Source organism: Ceratotherium simum, chromosome 15 (assembly GCF_057802395.1).
Source record: "Ceratotherium simum simum isolate JZ-2026a chromosome 15, ASM5780239v1, whole genome shotgun sequence".
In the NCBI taxonomy this organism is placed as follows: Eukaryota; Metazoa; Chordata; class Mammalia; order Perissodactyla; family Rhinocerotidae; genus Ceratotherium; species Ceratotherium simum.
Genome location: NC_141914.1, coordinates 13,960,059 through 13,976,072, shown reverse-complemented (window position 1 = coordinate 13,976,072; position 16,014 = coordinate 13,960,059). Strand labels below are relative to the sequence as shown.

Here is a 16,014-nt window from a genome sequence, read left to right as displayed (position 1 = left end):
ATCTATAGTCCCTTTTCAGTTACATTGAAACACTAAGTCCTAATAATTAATTAAAACGTTAAGTTTCATCCTTCTTTTTTTTCCTCTTCATTCCCTTCACCAAAACCTCAATGATATCATCATATGATTCACAGGTTAATGTGATACCCTACAAACTTATCTTCCCACCTTTTATTTGCTCCCATAATACATATCACTGTATTACCAATTTTCCCTATATCCCACTCTTTTCTTTTTAAATAGCCCCTTTTAATGCTTATCTTTTCCATATGACATCTAATTCTTGACAACCATGCAAATATTTATCTATTTTTTAATAAAATTCCTCTACTGGGGTCAGGTCAGTCCCCTCAGCCTCTCATCCAACAAATGACCAATAGTAACCTAACATGCACCAGCCCTTGTGCTTAGTGCTAGGAATACAAAGATGAACTTTACATAGTCCCTGTCCTCACAATAGAGAGCAAAATTCCCCAAAGTGGGGTCACAGAATCCTTAAAAATATTTTTTTCCAACACAGTATAAAAAGAGATTATCACTTATCTTAAAAAAGTGGGACGGAAGGCATTTAACAAAAAAGTAAACGGTGCACTAGTATTAAAACTAGTGGATACTAATATACTTGCTAATACTAATGGATTGGCACTGCTAGCCCCACTTGGTCCGTGTGTCAGGTGTTCATCTGCCACACAGGGCACTCACAATATCCTATGGGAAGTGTGGCAAGGAATAGTTTCAGAATGAAATCGAGTAGACAGTTACAACTTCCCTTGGTTGTTCCCTCAGCGCAGTCAGCATCTTGTGACACATTGTGATGTATGAGAGCTCAGCTGAGTGAACTAATAACTTATCTAGATTTAACAAATATGTTAAGGAAGCACGACATGGGTGCCCTGTGACAGGTGAACATCTGACACATGGACCAAGTGAGGGTATGAGTGCTAATCTGTGTTATGTACTAGGAAGCATTCCTTCCTAGTAAATGTCATTCTTGCAAAGAATTGGCAGAATGAAGATAACACCAATGATGTAGGCATAAATAATGACAAAACCCAAAAAACTGACAATACAAATATCTTACTCCTAATACACGAACTTTTTCACTTCCATTATGAAGTAAAACCATGGCAATCTAATCAGATGTGACAAGTCAACTCCAAACATTCAAATACATTAGGAGAACAAATAAAATAGAGATTTACATTCACTCTTATTAACAATAAACCTCACACTAACCCATACTGTGCTGAAATAGCAGCTAATGTGAGAGGTGAGCTTATTGTGATTAGCAAGACTGAAAAACCAAACATCTTGAACATGAAGACAAAGCTCTAAAAACAGTGGTTGGGATGAAAACTGTTAGTGTCTCCAACAATGTACTTCTTCCATTTGAATTTACTTGTTTTTGAGAGGTAGCATTTTAGCTCTCATATCTAAAAACCAAGTATCAAAATATACTGGAATCAAACCTTTGAATCACTGAATCAAAAAGTATAAAACCAAGATTAAAAGACCAAATGAAGAACATTCAATGATGTGGTTTGCTCAAAAATGTTTCAGTGAGAAAAAAAGTTTACTTTTAAAATGAAGCACAATCACATTGTTTTCCCAAATATTGCTTTAGTGAGAGAAACATTAGTATTTTTAAAATAGTATTTCGTTAGATGTTAAAATTACCATTTTTGAATATTTTAAAATGCATATAGCAAACTTCTTTAGTAGCACTTATGTAATTTACAAACTTGTACATATTAGGAGTACATACTAATTTTTAACTGATAGGTACAGTCAAAAGTTTTGAAGAGCACTGATCTAGAGAAGATAAGTAAAAATGAGAATAAAGTGTAAAGTTATGGTAGAGTAGACATAAGTTTATATAAAAGAATATGGGCAGCAGTTATTAATTCTAAAGAAGAAAGGTAGCTTCCATAAAGTTATCCGTTTGAGCTGGAGCTTGAATATGGATTGGTTTCCCAGTGTGGAAAATAGAGGGAAGCGAATTTCAGATAAAGGGAGCAGCATGGACATAATTATTCAGCTATCAAAGCACATGGTATGGTAAAAGAACAGAGTTAATAGATCTAGACATTAAGTAGGTTCCCTGTTAGATCTAGGCTTTGAGCATCAAATGGCTGCTAATATCAAAAGAAAAGCAGGCGTTATATGCCTTCTGATGGAATAACATACCACAACTTAAGAAGTCATCTTGCCTCCCAAAATTAAACATTAATCTTATCAAGGCTCTAGATCTCACTACCAATTGACAAAAAATACAGAGGTGCAATAGGCACAATCCAAACTAGGAAACTGCAGGACAAATGAAGCCGTTTCTTCAACAAATAAATCACAAGGGAAAAACGGGAATGGGGCAGTGGTGTGGAGAACACATCGATTAAAAGACATTTCAACTAATCACAATGTATGGACCTTATTTGGATACTAATTAAACCTGCAAAAATATGTGATATACAAATTTGAACACTCACTAGATACTTGCTATTTGGAATTACTAATTTTTGGTGTAATAATGATCTGTGGTTACTTTTTATAAATGCTCCCTATCTTTTAGAGCTACATACTAATATATTTACAGATGAACTAATGACAGGAGAGATTATGTGGGTGGGAGTTTAAAGGAAACAAGATTGACCATGAGTTGATAATAACTGAAGCAGGTAAATGGAGGCTCATTTCATAATTCTATTTTACTTTTGTATAATCTTCCATAATAGAATGTATTTTAAAAAGGGAGGCTAAGGACTAGATCTCATTACCTCTGGCTTTTAGATCAAACCATCCCTTCAAGACTAGATTTTCTCTGAGATATTTCTCACAACTGAGACTGTGAAATTAGGTATCACGTCTATAAAGAAATATTATGTATGTAAGGAAATGAGGCCTTGAACTATTCTCAAGTTTTGAGGATTATCTACATTTTAAAGTTATTCCACTAAACTTAAATTTCACTTTGCTTCATCCATAGTACCCAGCTAGAAGAAACAGCAGCTATTAACTAAAGGCAAGTGAAATAAGACACCTCAAAATTGAACAAAGTTTTATCCTTCCAAATTTAAATGAACATGATAAAATAACAATTATCAAGGTTGAAGTAAAGAAATGACCCCTCAGGGTAAATACAGCAAAAGCTTTTATAAGCAATGTTTGGTTTCAAGCTCTTGATGCAAACCTACCACTACTCAACTAAAAGTAGATATGTACCAAAAAAAAAAGTGAAGTTTACTGGAATAGAAGAAATATATAAACAGAAAGCATTTTTTAAAAACATAGAAAAGTTGGTATACTGTGCACACTATTCCAAAGATTCTTTCATGCATGAATTTTTATTGGTATAACAAGAGGGAAACCAAACTTAATCCACTCAAATTGTGTTATATATAATATAAAAAACCCCTGCTGCTTGCTCTAAAATAAAGTCTAGAAAAAATGTATCATAATTTTAAATGTCAGATAGCAAACAGGGAGAAGGTAATTACAAAAAATTAGAAACAATGGCATTTCTAATCAAAGCAGCTCACAAGCAGTAAGTGAAAAACACTAAATGCCAACTTAAAAAATATCTTACAAAATATGTTCTTCCAAGCTGAAATATATAAAATTTGACTTATGTCAAAGTCACAGCAAAAACATTCAAAATTTGTTTTAACTGCTAGGGCTAGAGAGACAAAATAATTCATGATTGTGGAGAATGTTATTCATGATGTGTATGTACGAGATAGGAATTAAATGGTTAATCAAAAGCAAATTCTGTAATGGCTAAATGCCAACTTAGATGCCTCCTCAAACTTTATTTAACTGCATCCTTAACCTGATACAGCCTTGCTTGGGAAGAGAAATAAAATAGGTTTCAAATTCCCACAAAACATCGTTAATTAAAAGAAACTAGGTCACACACACACACACACACACACACTCTCACTCCAGCAAATATGATGACAGGGACAAAGAAGGTAATACAGAGCCACAGGCTTGTTACAGAAATATGCCTCTAAAGAATTTTTTTTTAAACTTTTATTTAAAGATTTGTTGCACAGCTACTGGGGCTACCACCTGATAAGTAACTTGGTAAAAAAAACCAAAAAACATAAAACACTGGTACAAATTAAAATTAAATCCAAACTCAACATACCAAAATTTGAGAAAAGAGCTTTTTAAGGATGATACATTTCTTTTTTGTGTGTGTGAGGAAGATTAGCCCTGAGCTAACATCTGTGCCCATCTTCCTCTATTTTATGTGGGACGCCTGCCACAAGCACGGCTTGATAAGCGGCGCCTAGGTCCGCGTCCAGGATCCAAATCTGCGAACCCCAGGCCACTGAAGCGGAGTGCACGAACTTAACCACTATGCCACCGGGCCAGCACCTGATACATTTCTAATTAACAAATAAACAGGAAAAACAATTCACTTTGTAAATCATTCCCCTATTAGAATTAAAAATTCAATATGGGTACTATTTCTTCCTTTCTTATATTTTACATTGATTACTTTCACACATTAGCAACTTCTTATTTGTTCATATACTTTGTTTTAGTCATATTTACCAAAAGCAAAATCAAACTCAGATGATTTTGAATATGCTACATTACTCTCAATTTTTATACTTATACAGTGTATTTCCTATAGCCCCTTATGCTAAACATTTAGCCAGGGTTATCTTTATAAACTTTCCTATATATGGCTATCAGAAGCAATATCTACTACTAAAAAATATTAATGGTTTCTTTAATGTCAGACATCAAATAGAAACCTTTCAGGCACATGGGAAAATACTAAACCTTTTAACTATAAAGTACTTCTCAAATATCACATCTAAAGTTAGTCGCTACCCTATTAAAGTTTCATTGTATTTTAATAAAAATGGTAGGAAAGAATAAGAGCTGCACTCATCTCCACTGTATTATTGAAATATTTTAACCAATGAGAAAGAAAACCCTAAAGTGAATATAAAAATGAAAAAGTTTAAAGAATATGAAATAAATAAATATAAACATGGCCCAAATAAAGGAAAACTATTCTTCCACCTTTTCCAAGAAGCAAGTAGGATATATAATGGATACACCTATCAATTAGCTGTGCACATCACTGATATCCAAAATTAATTAACAAGAATGTTTACTATGACTATTCATCTTTACAAACAAGTCTCTATGTACAGTAAATATACATAAGTTCTAATAAACAGTGCAATGCTTCAGAAAGTCTTAAGCATTAGTATCAGATACTTAAAATCTGAACTCTTTTAGTTTGCCAAATGATATAGATTAAGGATACAGAATACATCAAATACTCACATGCAGTTTTCCATGTCACCCTCTCCCACCAAAAAAAAAAGAAACAAAACCTAACCGCACAATGGCCACAACATAAAAGGCAGTTCATAATCACTAAGTAGATATTTATATTTTTGAAATACAGCTCTTGAAATACACTGCGAATTTCCTTCAGATTATAATCAAATTGAGATTTATACAGTATTCTAAATGTGATTGGTCTTCTCAGATTCATACTATATTTCGAACCATTGTCTAAAGATGAAATTTTGATCAAAAAAGCCACAAACTTACATCTTCCAGGGTAAGAAATTTTATACCCATTTTTCTCATGGCCATATTACTGCTGATATTTAAATTAAAAAAATAAAGCCACTTCAAATCATAGGGTAGTATCAAGAAAGTTTTTCTTCCAATGACTTGGACCAAAGAGTCTTAATATTTGTATAGCAGTGGTTAATTATACTTAAAACCAGATATTTTTAACAAGATATTCATGAACTTTAGTTAACTGTATCCTTAACCAACATTATAGTCTTATATTAAGTGTTTGAGAAGAGAAATAAAATAGGTTTCTAATTTCCACAAAATACTGCTAGTTAAAATAAATTAGGTTATAATCATTTAGAATAAAGCCTTCACTATTTGCAAAATTCTATAAACATGTTAGAACTTTGCCTTATAAAACATTTTTTTAGATTTGACAAGGATCAGGAGGGGGTAGTTGGAAGGGTAAAAAAAAATACCTACTTTGCCTTTTTATTAACAAAATAATTTATTTAATTTATGATTCTCCTACTAATTTCCACTTCAATTCCCTGGCAAAACACCTAAGGCAATTCTACACAGTCCTTTTTTCAAACAAATCAACAGACAAAACATATTCTTTGTGCTTCAAAATAGTTGTCATTATTACAATTTTATAGGACTTCACTGTAGAAGCAATTTACCTCAAAAAGAAGATCTACATTTGAAGATTTAGATAACATTTCTTTCTCAAAAATTACATGATTTCTGGAAAGAATACACTTAATTACGTAAAAAACAAAAACAAAACACCTCATGATGTTTCCAGTTTTAATTGGAAAAACAAAAATCTTGAAACACACACATACATTTAGGAGTAAAAACATGAGGATGATTCGCCAATACCCATCAGCAAGCATTAGTGATTGGTTCTATAATTCAGATTTTTCTTGTTAAATCTCAAATTTCCAAGTTTATTCTATTTTTTTCTGTATATTTACCCGTTTGAATAACATCAATATTAAATGACTAAAACAAGATGGTCTAGAAAATTCTTTGTATAGATTTTTGGCTGACACGTCTCATTTCTAAAGCTGGCACTCCAACGCTAGTTTACCCACGTTTTTTGATATACTGAAATACCCTGTCTGTACTACATTTAACTGTGTCCCATCTTTTCATTATTATTCTTATATTTAGGACATAAAGCATTAAAGTTACCACTTAATGCATCAAACTCCATGTTCACATGACAATATAAGACTTGTCCTCCGGAGATGAAAGAGATTGTCATAATTATCATGTTTAAAAGGCGCTTTTATTACTCTCGTATGTATTTTGGACAAAACATTGATCAGCTCATATGCTCTTCCACACATCATGTCACTGCATTTACTACTAGAGTCTTAGTGCAACAAAACACCTTTGAAAAGCCACTCTACAATAACTATGGCAAGGCTCATTAAAATGCAGAGGTAAAGATTCCATTTGTATAGAAACTTAGAAAATAATGTTTGAAAAGGAAAGGTGTTTCATCAGACTGAATATTTTTTGTATACTAAAAATATATATAAACATTTCTTGAATTACTTTATCGTCAATTTTGATGTAGTATCATTTAGTGGTGATCAATTTTGAGAGGTATATATTTAACAAACATTATACTTGAGATTATAGTCTTAGGTAAACATTTAATACACAATGCCAAGGTAGTTTCCTTTTTTTTTTTAATTTTTGTACCAAAAAAGTCATACATTTAATGTTGACATTTCTTCTTACCTGTGTGCCTCAGACCAATAAAGTACTCTGCATTAAAATTTAAATCTTGAGACAGTAGTACAGCATTGAAAATAAATTGTAAAGCAGCTCAGATACATTGAACCCAGATTTTACATTTTCATTTGTCAAATTAGAATATAAAAAGTATGCTTGAAAATCAAGTTGAAAAAGCTTATTCCTCCTCAAGAAAAAGTATGAACAATCTGAAAATGATCAACTAGTATGAATGAAACAATATACATTGTTAAGTCACATTTAGTGATTGCTAAACATACCACTCCCTCCTGGAAATTACGGAACCATCTACATGTGAAACTAAATCATCTTCATTTTCGTCATAATGTCCATCGCTGACAAACTTCATTTCCATTTTTTGATCTTCATAATAACCCATTGGTCTTTCAAATCTATTGAGATTTTCTACATTGTTCCACTGCGTTTTTTCAGGCTCTTCTAAATAGTCTTTCCGTATTAGATTGTTCACTGGATTTTTGTTTTCTTTTTTTACACTGTCTGGGTAAGAATCAAGCTCATCTTGTTGAAGAACATCTATTTGTGATTCTTTTTGCATATCTGATGGTGGAATGTAGTTCTTGGCAAAGTAGTCTCCACGAAACGTCCGTCTTCTCCTATAGCAGAATATTCCAGCCAAAACACTTACAAGTACTATGAAGAGAGCCCCACCCACTACACTAGCAATGATCGTGCCAATTGTATCATCCTTAATTGTTGCCAAAGTTGACAATGGGAAGGGCAATTTTTTTGGTTCTGTTGCTAGATCCTCGATGTCAGCAGTTGAGGGATGCCACTGAATTGTAGGCTGAAGGGTGGTAGTAGTAGGAGGATCTAATGGAAACAGTAAAGATAGACAAGACACAGAAAGGCAAAGAACGTCAATGCAGGCTGATTCAGGAGCAAGTCGAACAGACAGCACAGTTAATGAATATATATTCAAAGTAACAATAGTTTTTCATTCTTAATTTAAGATTAGAATGTAGTACTACTTACATATTTTTTAAAAATGAACTGACACTTAGTCAGTTACCAATGAAGTAAAAGGAATGAAAAATTACCTCTAGTGTAGATCCTAAATTATTCTATTCCAAGTTTTCACACAATATTGTACTCTGAAGAATACTTTTTTTTTAATGAAGAGTATTACTTAAGTGTCCTATATAGAGCTGGCTTAAGAATGATCATACCAAAAAATTAAATTGAATCAAATAATGCAAATGTGCACTTTCTTAGCCAGCAGAACCAGGAAATAAAATGAAAGAATGAAAAAATTAAAATATGTTTTCTTAATATTCATCTTTACCTAATATAGTTTACTTTTGTAAGATCTGAACTTTTCTTTAAAAGAATGAAAAACTATAGATTCTTGTTAAGTGGCCATAGTATAAGCTGTTGGTTTAATAATTCTCTCAAAAATATTTTCCTTAAATAAAGAGAACTCTTCCATTTTTAGAAAGGATACATGTAGTACACACCATTATTTAGTAATTTAAAAAATAAAAAGCATGTTTAAACTGTGTTAGCCAAATGGACTATTATCAAATGAGACTAACAGACAAAGCAAAAACACGTTATAAAGTGCTATAAAAATGTCACCATCGTGTCTATAAACCATGGGTAGGATATCTGAACATTTAGAAAATTGAAGAATTTCAACCATATCTGCAAAATTTAATGTCACACTGCTTTACGATGGAGTTTCAAAAAGAGGAGCTAATATTTTAGAGAGAACATTCTAATAATACTTGAATATTAGATGCAAATGATCCTGTGTATTGCCATTAGATTACAGAGTAAATAGCCATTAATATTAAAAAGCAACTAAACATAAATAGTAAAAATTAAAGATTGGTTAATCATCAATTAAGTGGTATCTGTAGGTCATATACAAAATTCTAGAGTCTGAAGAAAGAATGAGTTAAAAAATCTTGAATTTCTTCATCGATAAAAATAAATGACCCAAATGATAATCTCCTATAATTAATTTTTAAATGAGTGGTACTGATAGAGCTTTTAAAAAATGATTGTTAGAAAAATACTAAATCTACATGGGATAAGTTATTCTAAAATTACAAGCTAAAGAAAAATACTTACTGAAACAGGTTTCATCACGGAATGCCATATGTATAGAATGTGGTAAAAATTTAGCAAGTACAATGTAAAATTTAACAAGTACAGTATAACTAATTTCCTACGAGCTTAAACCAATATGAGGCAATCCTGTCAAGTACCTTTAAGTGAATATTAGTTATCATATTATATGTAAGTAAGTGAATCAACAAAGAGTTTTAATTTGTGAAAACAAATTCACTAGCTGAACAAATCAATCTTAAAAAAAAAATTGTGGAATTGTAGGATCATTTCTACTATAAAAGTAGTAAAGCCTTATATAATCCAACTTCACAGAACCAGAATATTAAAGAAATAGACTAAAAATTAATCATTTGTAATAAACTCATGTATTTTCTGAGAGGGAAGGACTAACGGAAAAGTTTTCAGTATTAAATGTGATCTTTACAATGATTCCCGAAGAAGAAAGTATTATAAGGCTGGCATCAGCATGTTTAAACGAAATTACAAATCACCTAAGTAATTATTTATAATTCACACAGTTTTGTACATGTAAAGATTTTAAAAGTTCTTGATAGCTCTTAATGAAATGCTGTTTTTTTCTCAGAAGAGTGCATACACCTAAGGTCTCACCAAGTATAAGATATATAACTGAACATTTTTACCAAGTATCCTGAAAATAAAAAAAAAATATTTCCTATTTCTACTTGCAATGTTCTTTATGTGAACACAAATAGATGTCTACTGTCTCTCTAACTTAGATTTAACAAAATACAGCTTTAAGAAAATCTAACCAAAGAAAAAGAGTAACCAAAAAAAAAACCTATTTAAAAATCTTATGTTATTTCTGTCAGTGGTTCTAGAAATTTTTTAACCTACCATCCCCTTCTCAACCAGTGTTAAAAATAGCACAGCCTCACTATTAACATGACTCCATGAAAGAGGGACTACTGTCAATCCTTTATTTTGTATTTTAAGCAATGGACATATGACAATGCATAGAAGACATTTATTCATGTTTTATAATTCTTGCTGTGTTCCAAGATAATTACAATGAGAGTCAAAATTCATGTAAAGAGGCCAGAGATTATTTTGTAATCACTAGTAGCTACTTATTTATCACGACTTAAAATCCTTCCCAACAGTATTCCTTATTTTTTCAGTCAGACATTATTTTTTTATATTCTTTGCCACATGTGTGATAAACGAGTATATAACCAACGTAATGAACGAGTGGATTGCGTTTTAAACGCCCAAATGAAGAACTTCTTAAGTTTCTTTTTCAAATTAATGAAGTCTGCCAAATAGGAAAACAAATAGTCCAGTAAGGCCTCTGTAGCTAAAAAGTATGTTTTAGCCTAATAAATACTGTGTTAAGAAAAATTAAATCAATTTATTTTTCTTTTAGACTTTATATGAATGGTTCAAATAAACAAAATCCATGGATTTTCAAGTTTAAGGACTGCTTAGTAAGTGTGTATTCTTAAGTCTGATATTATGTCTGTATCTGAAAATCAATGATTTGAAATTCAAGATTTGCATAGGCATATACTTTGAGTTTTAGGCATGGCGGAACTTATGTGATATATAAAATTTGCTTCTTGGGGCCGGCCCGGTGGCACAAGCAGTTAAGTGCGCGTGCTCCACTTCAGTGGCCCGGGGTTCATGGGTTCGGATCCTGAGCAAGCACCGACACACCACTTGTCACGCCATGCTGTGGCGGCGTCCCATATACAGTAGAGGAAGATGGGCAAAGATGTTAGCTCAGGGACAATCTTTCTCGGCAAAAAAAGAAGATCAGCATCGGATGTTAGCCTAGGGCTGATTTTCCTCACAAAAAAAAAAAAAAATTTGCTCCTCTATTCTCAAAGAGAAGTAAGAGGTATCGGTTAAGGAAAAAACCCATATATCAAAAGCAACTAGAAAAACACAATTTCCAGCAGTTGGTTAGCTGGACAAAGAGCCACTGTACCCCTACAATAATTAAAGTTGAATACGTATTGCAATCTTGAATCAATCACCTCTTGTCCAAAACCTTATGCTTACCAATGTGGCAAAACGTGTAATAAAATTGTGAACAATTTCCCTCAAACAGAGTTGCTAACTCTACTCTGTTCTGAGGAGAACTTTTAGTCTCCAGTCATAAGATACATTTCTTTAACAAATATTTTTAAAAATTATTTCTGAAATTTTAAAATATCAATTTTAATAGCGAGGTAAAATTATTTTCCTAGAGCAAAGAGTAAATATAAATTATAATAAAAAAGACTAACGGTTTGATATGGCCTTTTATTCTGATAAAAGCCTAGAAGGCTTTACTAGTCATTTTAGAAATGCAATATTATATCTAGGATACTTGATATACTCCAAGAAGCTATTAGAGAAGTTAACTAAACTCAACATAGGGTACTGTATTAATAACTCTGGACAGAAAGGTCAAGTTTAATTCTTGATGATTACTTGAAGAAAACCATCTCATATAATGCTATCTTTTTCTGAAGTACTTAGTGGTAACTAACTGTAATTTTTCATATTTACTCAAAATTTGATTTCCCCTCTCATACGACTCAGTAGAGGCTGATCAAAAAATGCGTCAAGTTCATCACCAGGGTTAGATTAGTTCCCTTGTCAAAGAAAATAAACATAAAAGCAGATTCTGGATTTTTAATTCTTTCCTGATTGTTTTCTTCTCAAATTTATTCATTCACACAACAGAAGTTTACTGAACACCTATTACATGCGACACATTATTGCAGACGGTGGGAATACAGGACAGAACAAAAATTCTGTCTTCTTAGAACTTATGTTCTAGTGGGGGTAAAAACAGACAATCATATAAATAAAAGATATAGCATACCACATGGCAATAAGTACTGTAGAGAAAACACGGCAGAGGACAGAAAGTAGTAAAGGGGTGAGAAGAGAGAGGTTTGAATCTTAAATACAGTCGTAAAGGTGACATATGAGCAAAGATCTAAAGGAAGTAAGGGAAAGAGCTATGAGGATATCTGAATAGCACTCCAGACAGTGGGAATAGTCACGTGCAAAGACTGAGATAGGAATGTGCCTGTTGTGTCCAAAGAACAGCAAGCAGGCCAGTGTGGCTGAAGCCAAGTGAGCAAGGGAGATAATAAGAGATGAGGGCAGAGAGAGAACCTAGGACCAGAACATGTACAGAGCCTTATAGGTCACTGTAAAGATATGCTTTTCACTGTGGGTAAAATGGGAAGTCCAGAGAAGGTTTGGAGGAGAAGTGACATCATCTGGCATGCCCTTTAAAAGGATCATTCTGGCTGCTCATTTGATAACAGATTGAAAGTAGAAGATTAAATGGCTGTTCTAATAGTGAAGTAAGGGTTGCTGATGGCTTGGACCGAAATACTAGCAGTGGAGAACTGTTAAGTTCTGTATATAACATAATGGGAGAGCTGGCATCGATTTGTTGATGGAGTGGGTGGGGTACAAAAGAAAAATCAAAATCAAAGGTAAGTATCAAGGATTATACCCTGAGCAAATGGAAAGATGGAGCTCCCAATAACTGAAAGGAGGAAGACTGTTGGAGGAAGAGGTTTGGTGGCAAGGGGCAGGATAAAGATTAGGACCTCAGTTTTGAATGTTAAGTTGTAAATGCCTATTATATTTCTACATAGGGTTAATGATCATTTATAGGCAGTTAGACACACAAGTCAAGAGCACTGGGATGTGGACCCAGAATACCAAAAGGTATCAATTTAGGATATCACCAATGAAATCGGTATATATAAGAATGCCCAAATTGAGCCTTTATTTAAATGATTATGTAATTATAACACACTACGCCTAAGATTTACAAGTAATATCTCACACCAATTTTGTACAATAGAAATAAAAAGTAAGCAGTCTTTAGGTAACTACATTTTAAAAATATGCATTTCCTGTGGCTTTAAGATTTTTTTTTTTTTTTTTTAAATAAACGACCTCTAAGGGAAGAAAGGGAAACGAATATACTAACATTTAATCTCATTCAGATTTCCACCAAAGCAATGCTGCTGGCAGAAAGGGCTAGCTCAGGATGTACGTAGCTTTAGGCTTCTTATGAGATTCATACAAAAAAATATTTGAGTCCCTATCATGTGTCAGGCACTAGCTGAGTATACAGTGGTAAATAAAGCAGACACAAACTGCTTAAACGAGAATAGATAATAAGCAAATAAATGAGAATAGATAATAAGCAAATAAATGGGCACACAACTATCAATGGTGGTGTAAGTGCCACGAGAAAATGATATGGGGGACTGTTCTTAGATTGAGTGATCATATAAGGAATGAGAATATAACATTACAGCCAACTTGCGATTTCTCTAAAATCTCTAGTTTATTTAGTTTTAGATTTGAACTGAGATAAAAATCTTAACTAGTACATAATTCCCATACAAACCTGCATTTTTCAAGGTTCTCTTCCTTTTTCCTTTAATTTTCCATTTATTAGACATGAAGATTGCTACATTCTTGTAGTCATTAGGAGATGCTCAAAATATTTTATAAATTTTTATAAGCATTCCATTGGGATAATTTATTATTTATAGCCACATCCAGAAAAGAATATATTTTTAGCTCGAACTAAATTTTGTAAATACCCAAATTTATACTCAAACTAACAAAAACGTTCACAGTGAAACAAATAGAATGTGAAAAATCTAAGTTCCTAGTGGCTTAAGGATTGACAATAAGAAACATCTTAAATTTTATTTCATTAGAACATTTTCAGTAGTATTCCTACTTCACCTCTCAGTAACCCAATATAGTATAGTCCCACGCTGAGTGACAAACAATGTTATTTAACAAGCCAGGTCATCAAAGTTGATACCCCATTTTATTTATCAGATATTTGTGTGTAGAGTAGCCACCAAAACCAACCAACCAACCAACCAAACCCAATGTTTGTTCTTGGTGTGAAGATGAAAGAACACACTACCTATAAAAGGAATAGTCAATACTATTTAACTGAAAAATTAACTATATGCATAGGTCTTAAAATATAAACTGCATAGAAATTGTATTTCAGGTAGCGTTACTTTATTTTATCTCTTTTAGATTATTTGGAAAACATCACCCTGAGGCATCTGTATCTTCACAAGTATAAATTATCACCTAGATCATAGTATTATTGTTATGATTGTCATTATAGGAATAATTTAAGTAACTCATTTTTCGAGTAGATAGTAACTTACCTGAAATGTAGATGACCTTTTGATCACTTCTTTGACCAAGGGAATTAGTCACTTTACAGACATAAACACCAGAATAATTGAAAGTCAGTGGATGGACAAAATGAAGAGTAGTGTCTGAAGCCAATAAACCATCAGGCCACTGTCCATCCAACCTGGATTTTAAAAAGCATGAAATTACTTTAAATATCCTCAGACACTATTCATTGACAGCTATTTAAATAAGATATTACACTTTTGAGATGTCAGTGAAAGAACCAGCATCCTTCAGGTAAAATTCACTATGAAATGAAAGCATATAATAAGTTATGAATTTTCATTTTAATAAAGATGAGCCACTAGATAAAGTCCACTAAGAGCACTCATTCTTTCAAAATATCAACTCATATAGGTGTAGCTAGGCAAACATATTTAGAAGAGGAGAGAAGGAGAGAAAAAAATTATATGATTTTAAAGAATTATATTCAGAAAACTGGAAAATTAGAAAAGTATAGTAATGGAAGACATACCCACAGTATCAAAGGAATTAAAATAATTCCCAGTGAATTATGGATCTATTCATGATATATCTACATTTTTCTTAATGAAAAGTCATCTAAGTACATGATAATGTTTTAATACCTTCTGTAACATATTTAAAAAGCATCATTTAATACTGAGCAAATCTGTACTGTGCCCCATCCAAAGATGGTTAGTTTCTAAAGCACCAAGAAAAACCAAGGCACCATTTAGTATCAATAATAACTCTTTTCAAACAGTGCCTATACTAATTTGGCGAAGAGGTTCTATCTAGTGTATACATTACTATAAACCATAATAGGAATAAAATCCCACTATAAGAACTCTAAAGCCACTCACTGCAACGGAACTAAGTATACTGTTATATATCATTTTGCCAACCTTAGAGTACCAAAAAAAAAAAAAAAAACCACCACCAATAGGTCTTTATTTTGAAACTGTTTTTAAAGCCCATAAGTTATTTTTCAAGATAAGAGGATAAAAAGTCAAGTAAACCCAGGCACTCAACTACTACAATTTGAGGTAATCAGATTTTCAAAAAGCTCATTCACTCATCCATCCATTATTTACTTACTAGGAACTTACTATTTACCATGCAGTTGTTAGTAGTTTAATTTAGCATTGAAGGATAAAGGTAATATTCTTAAACGGTTTAAAAAATAAAAAAACACCCAACCTTCTTCTTAAGAGGACTTTGGAAAGAACATTTTTTACATGCATCAGTTTTCAAAAGGCAAACTCTTTCTAGAAGGATAAGAATGAATATACATATCTTATCAATTATCTCTGTACTTTGGGCCCTTTAATTCTCAGAAATATAAAAATGGCTTATAATCCTTTAAAGTTGTTTATTCAAATAAGCCTCAGTCAGAAATATCTAAATATCACA

General features: G+C 32.3%; 1 protein-coding gene across 2 annotated transcripts in view; it reads right to left on the bottom strand.

The window, feature by feature from the left end:
• NECTIN3 (nectin cell adhesion molecule 3) overlaps nt 1-16,014 on the bottom strand; it is a 147,661-nt gene that overhangs the window by 77,329 nt on the left and 54,318 nt on the right. The window contains exons 5-6 of one of the 2 annotated variants that reach the window (XM_087439574.1): nt 14,610-14,761; nt 6,046-8,160 (exon numbers count right to left, since the gene is read on the bottom strand). In XM_087439574.1, the coding sequence (XP_087295700.1) occupies nt 7,580-8,160; nt 14,610-14,761 (733 nt within the window). In that variant the 3' untranslated portion in view covers nt 6,046-7,579. Of the gene's footprint in view, nt 1-6,045; nt 8,161-14,609; nt 14,762-16,014 lie in introns of those variants that run through there. The other variant, XM_087439575.1, reaches the window with a different exon arrangement.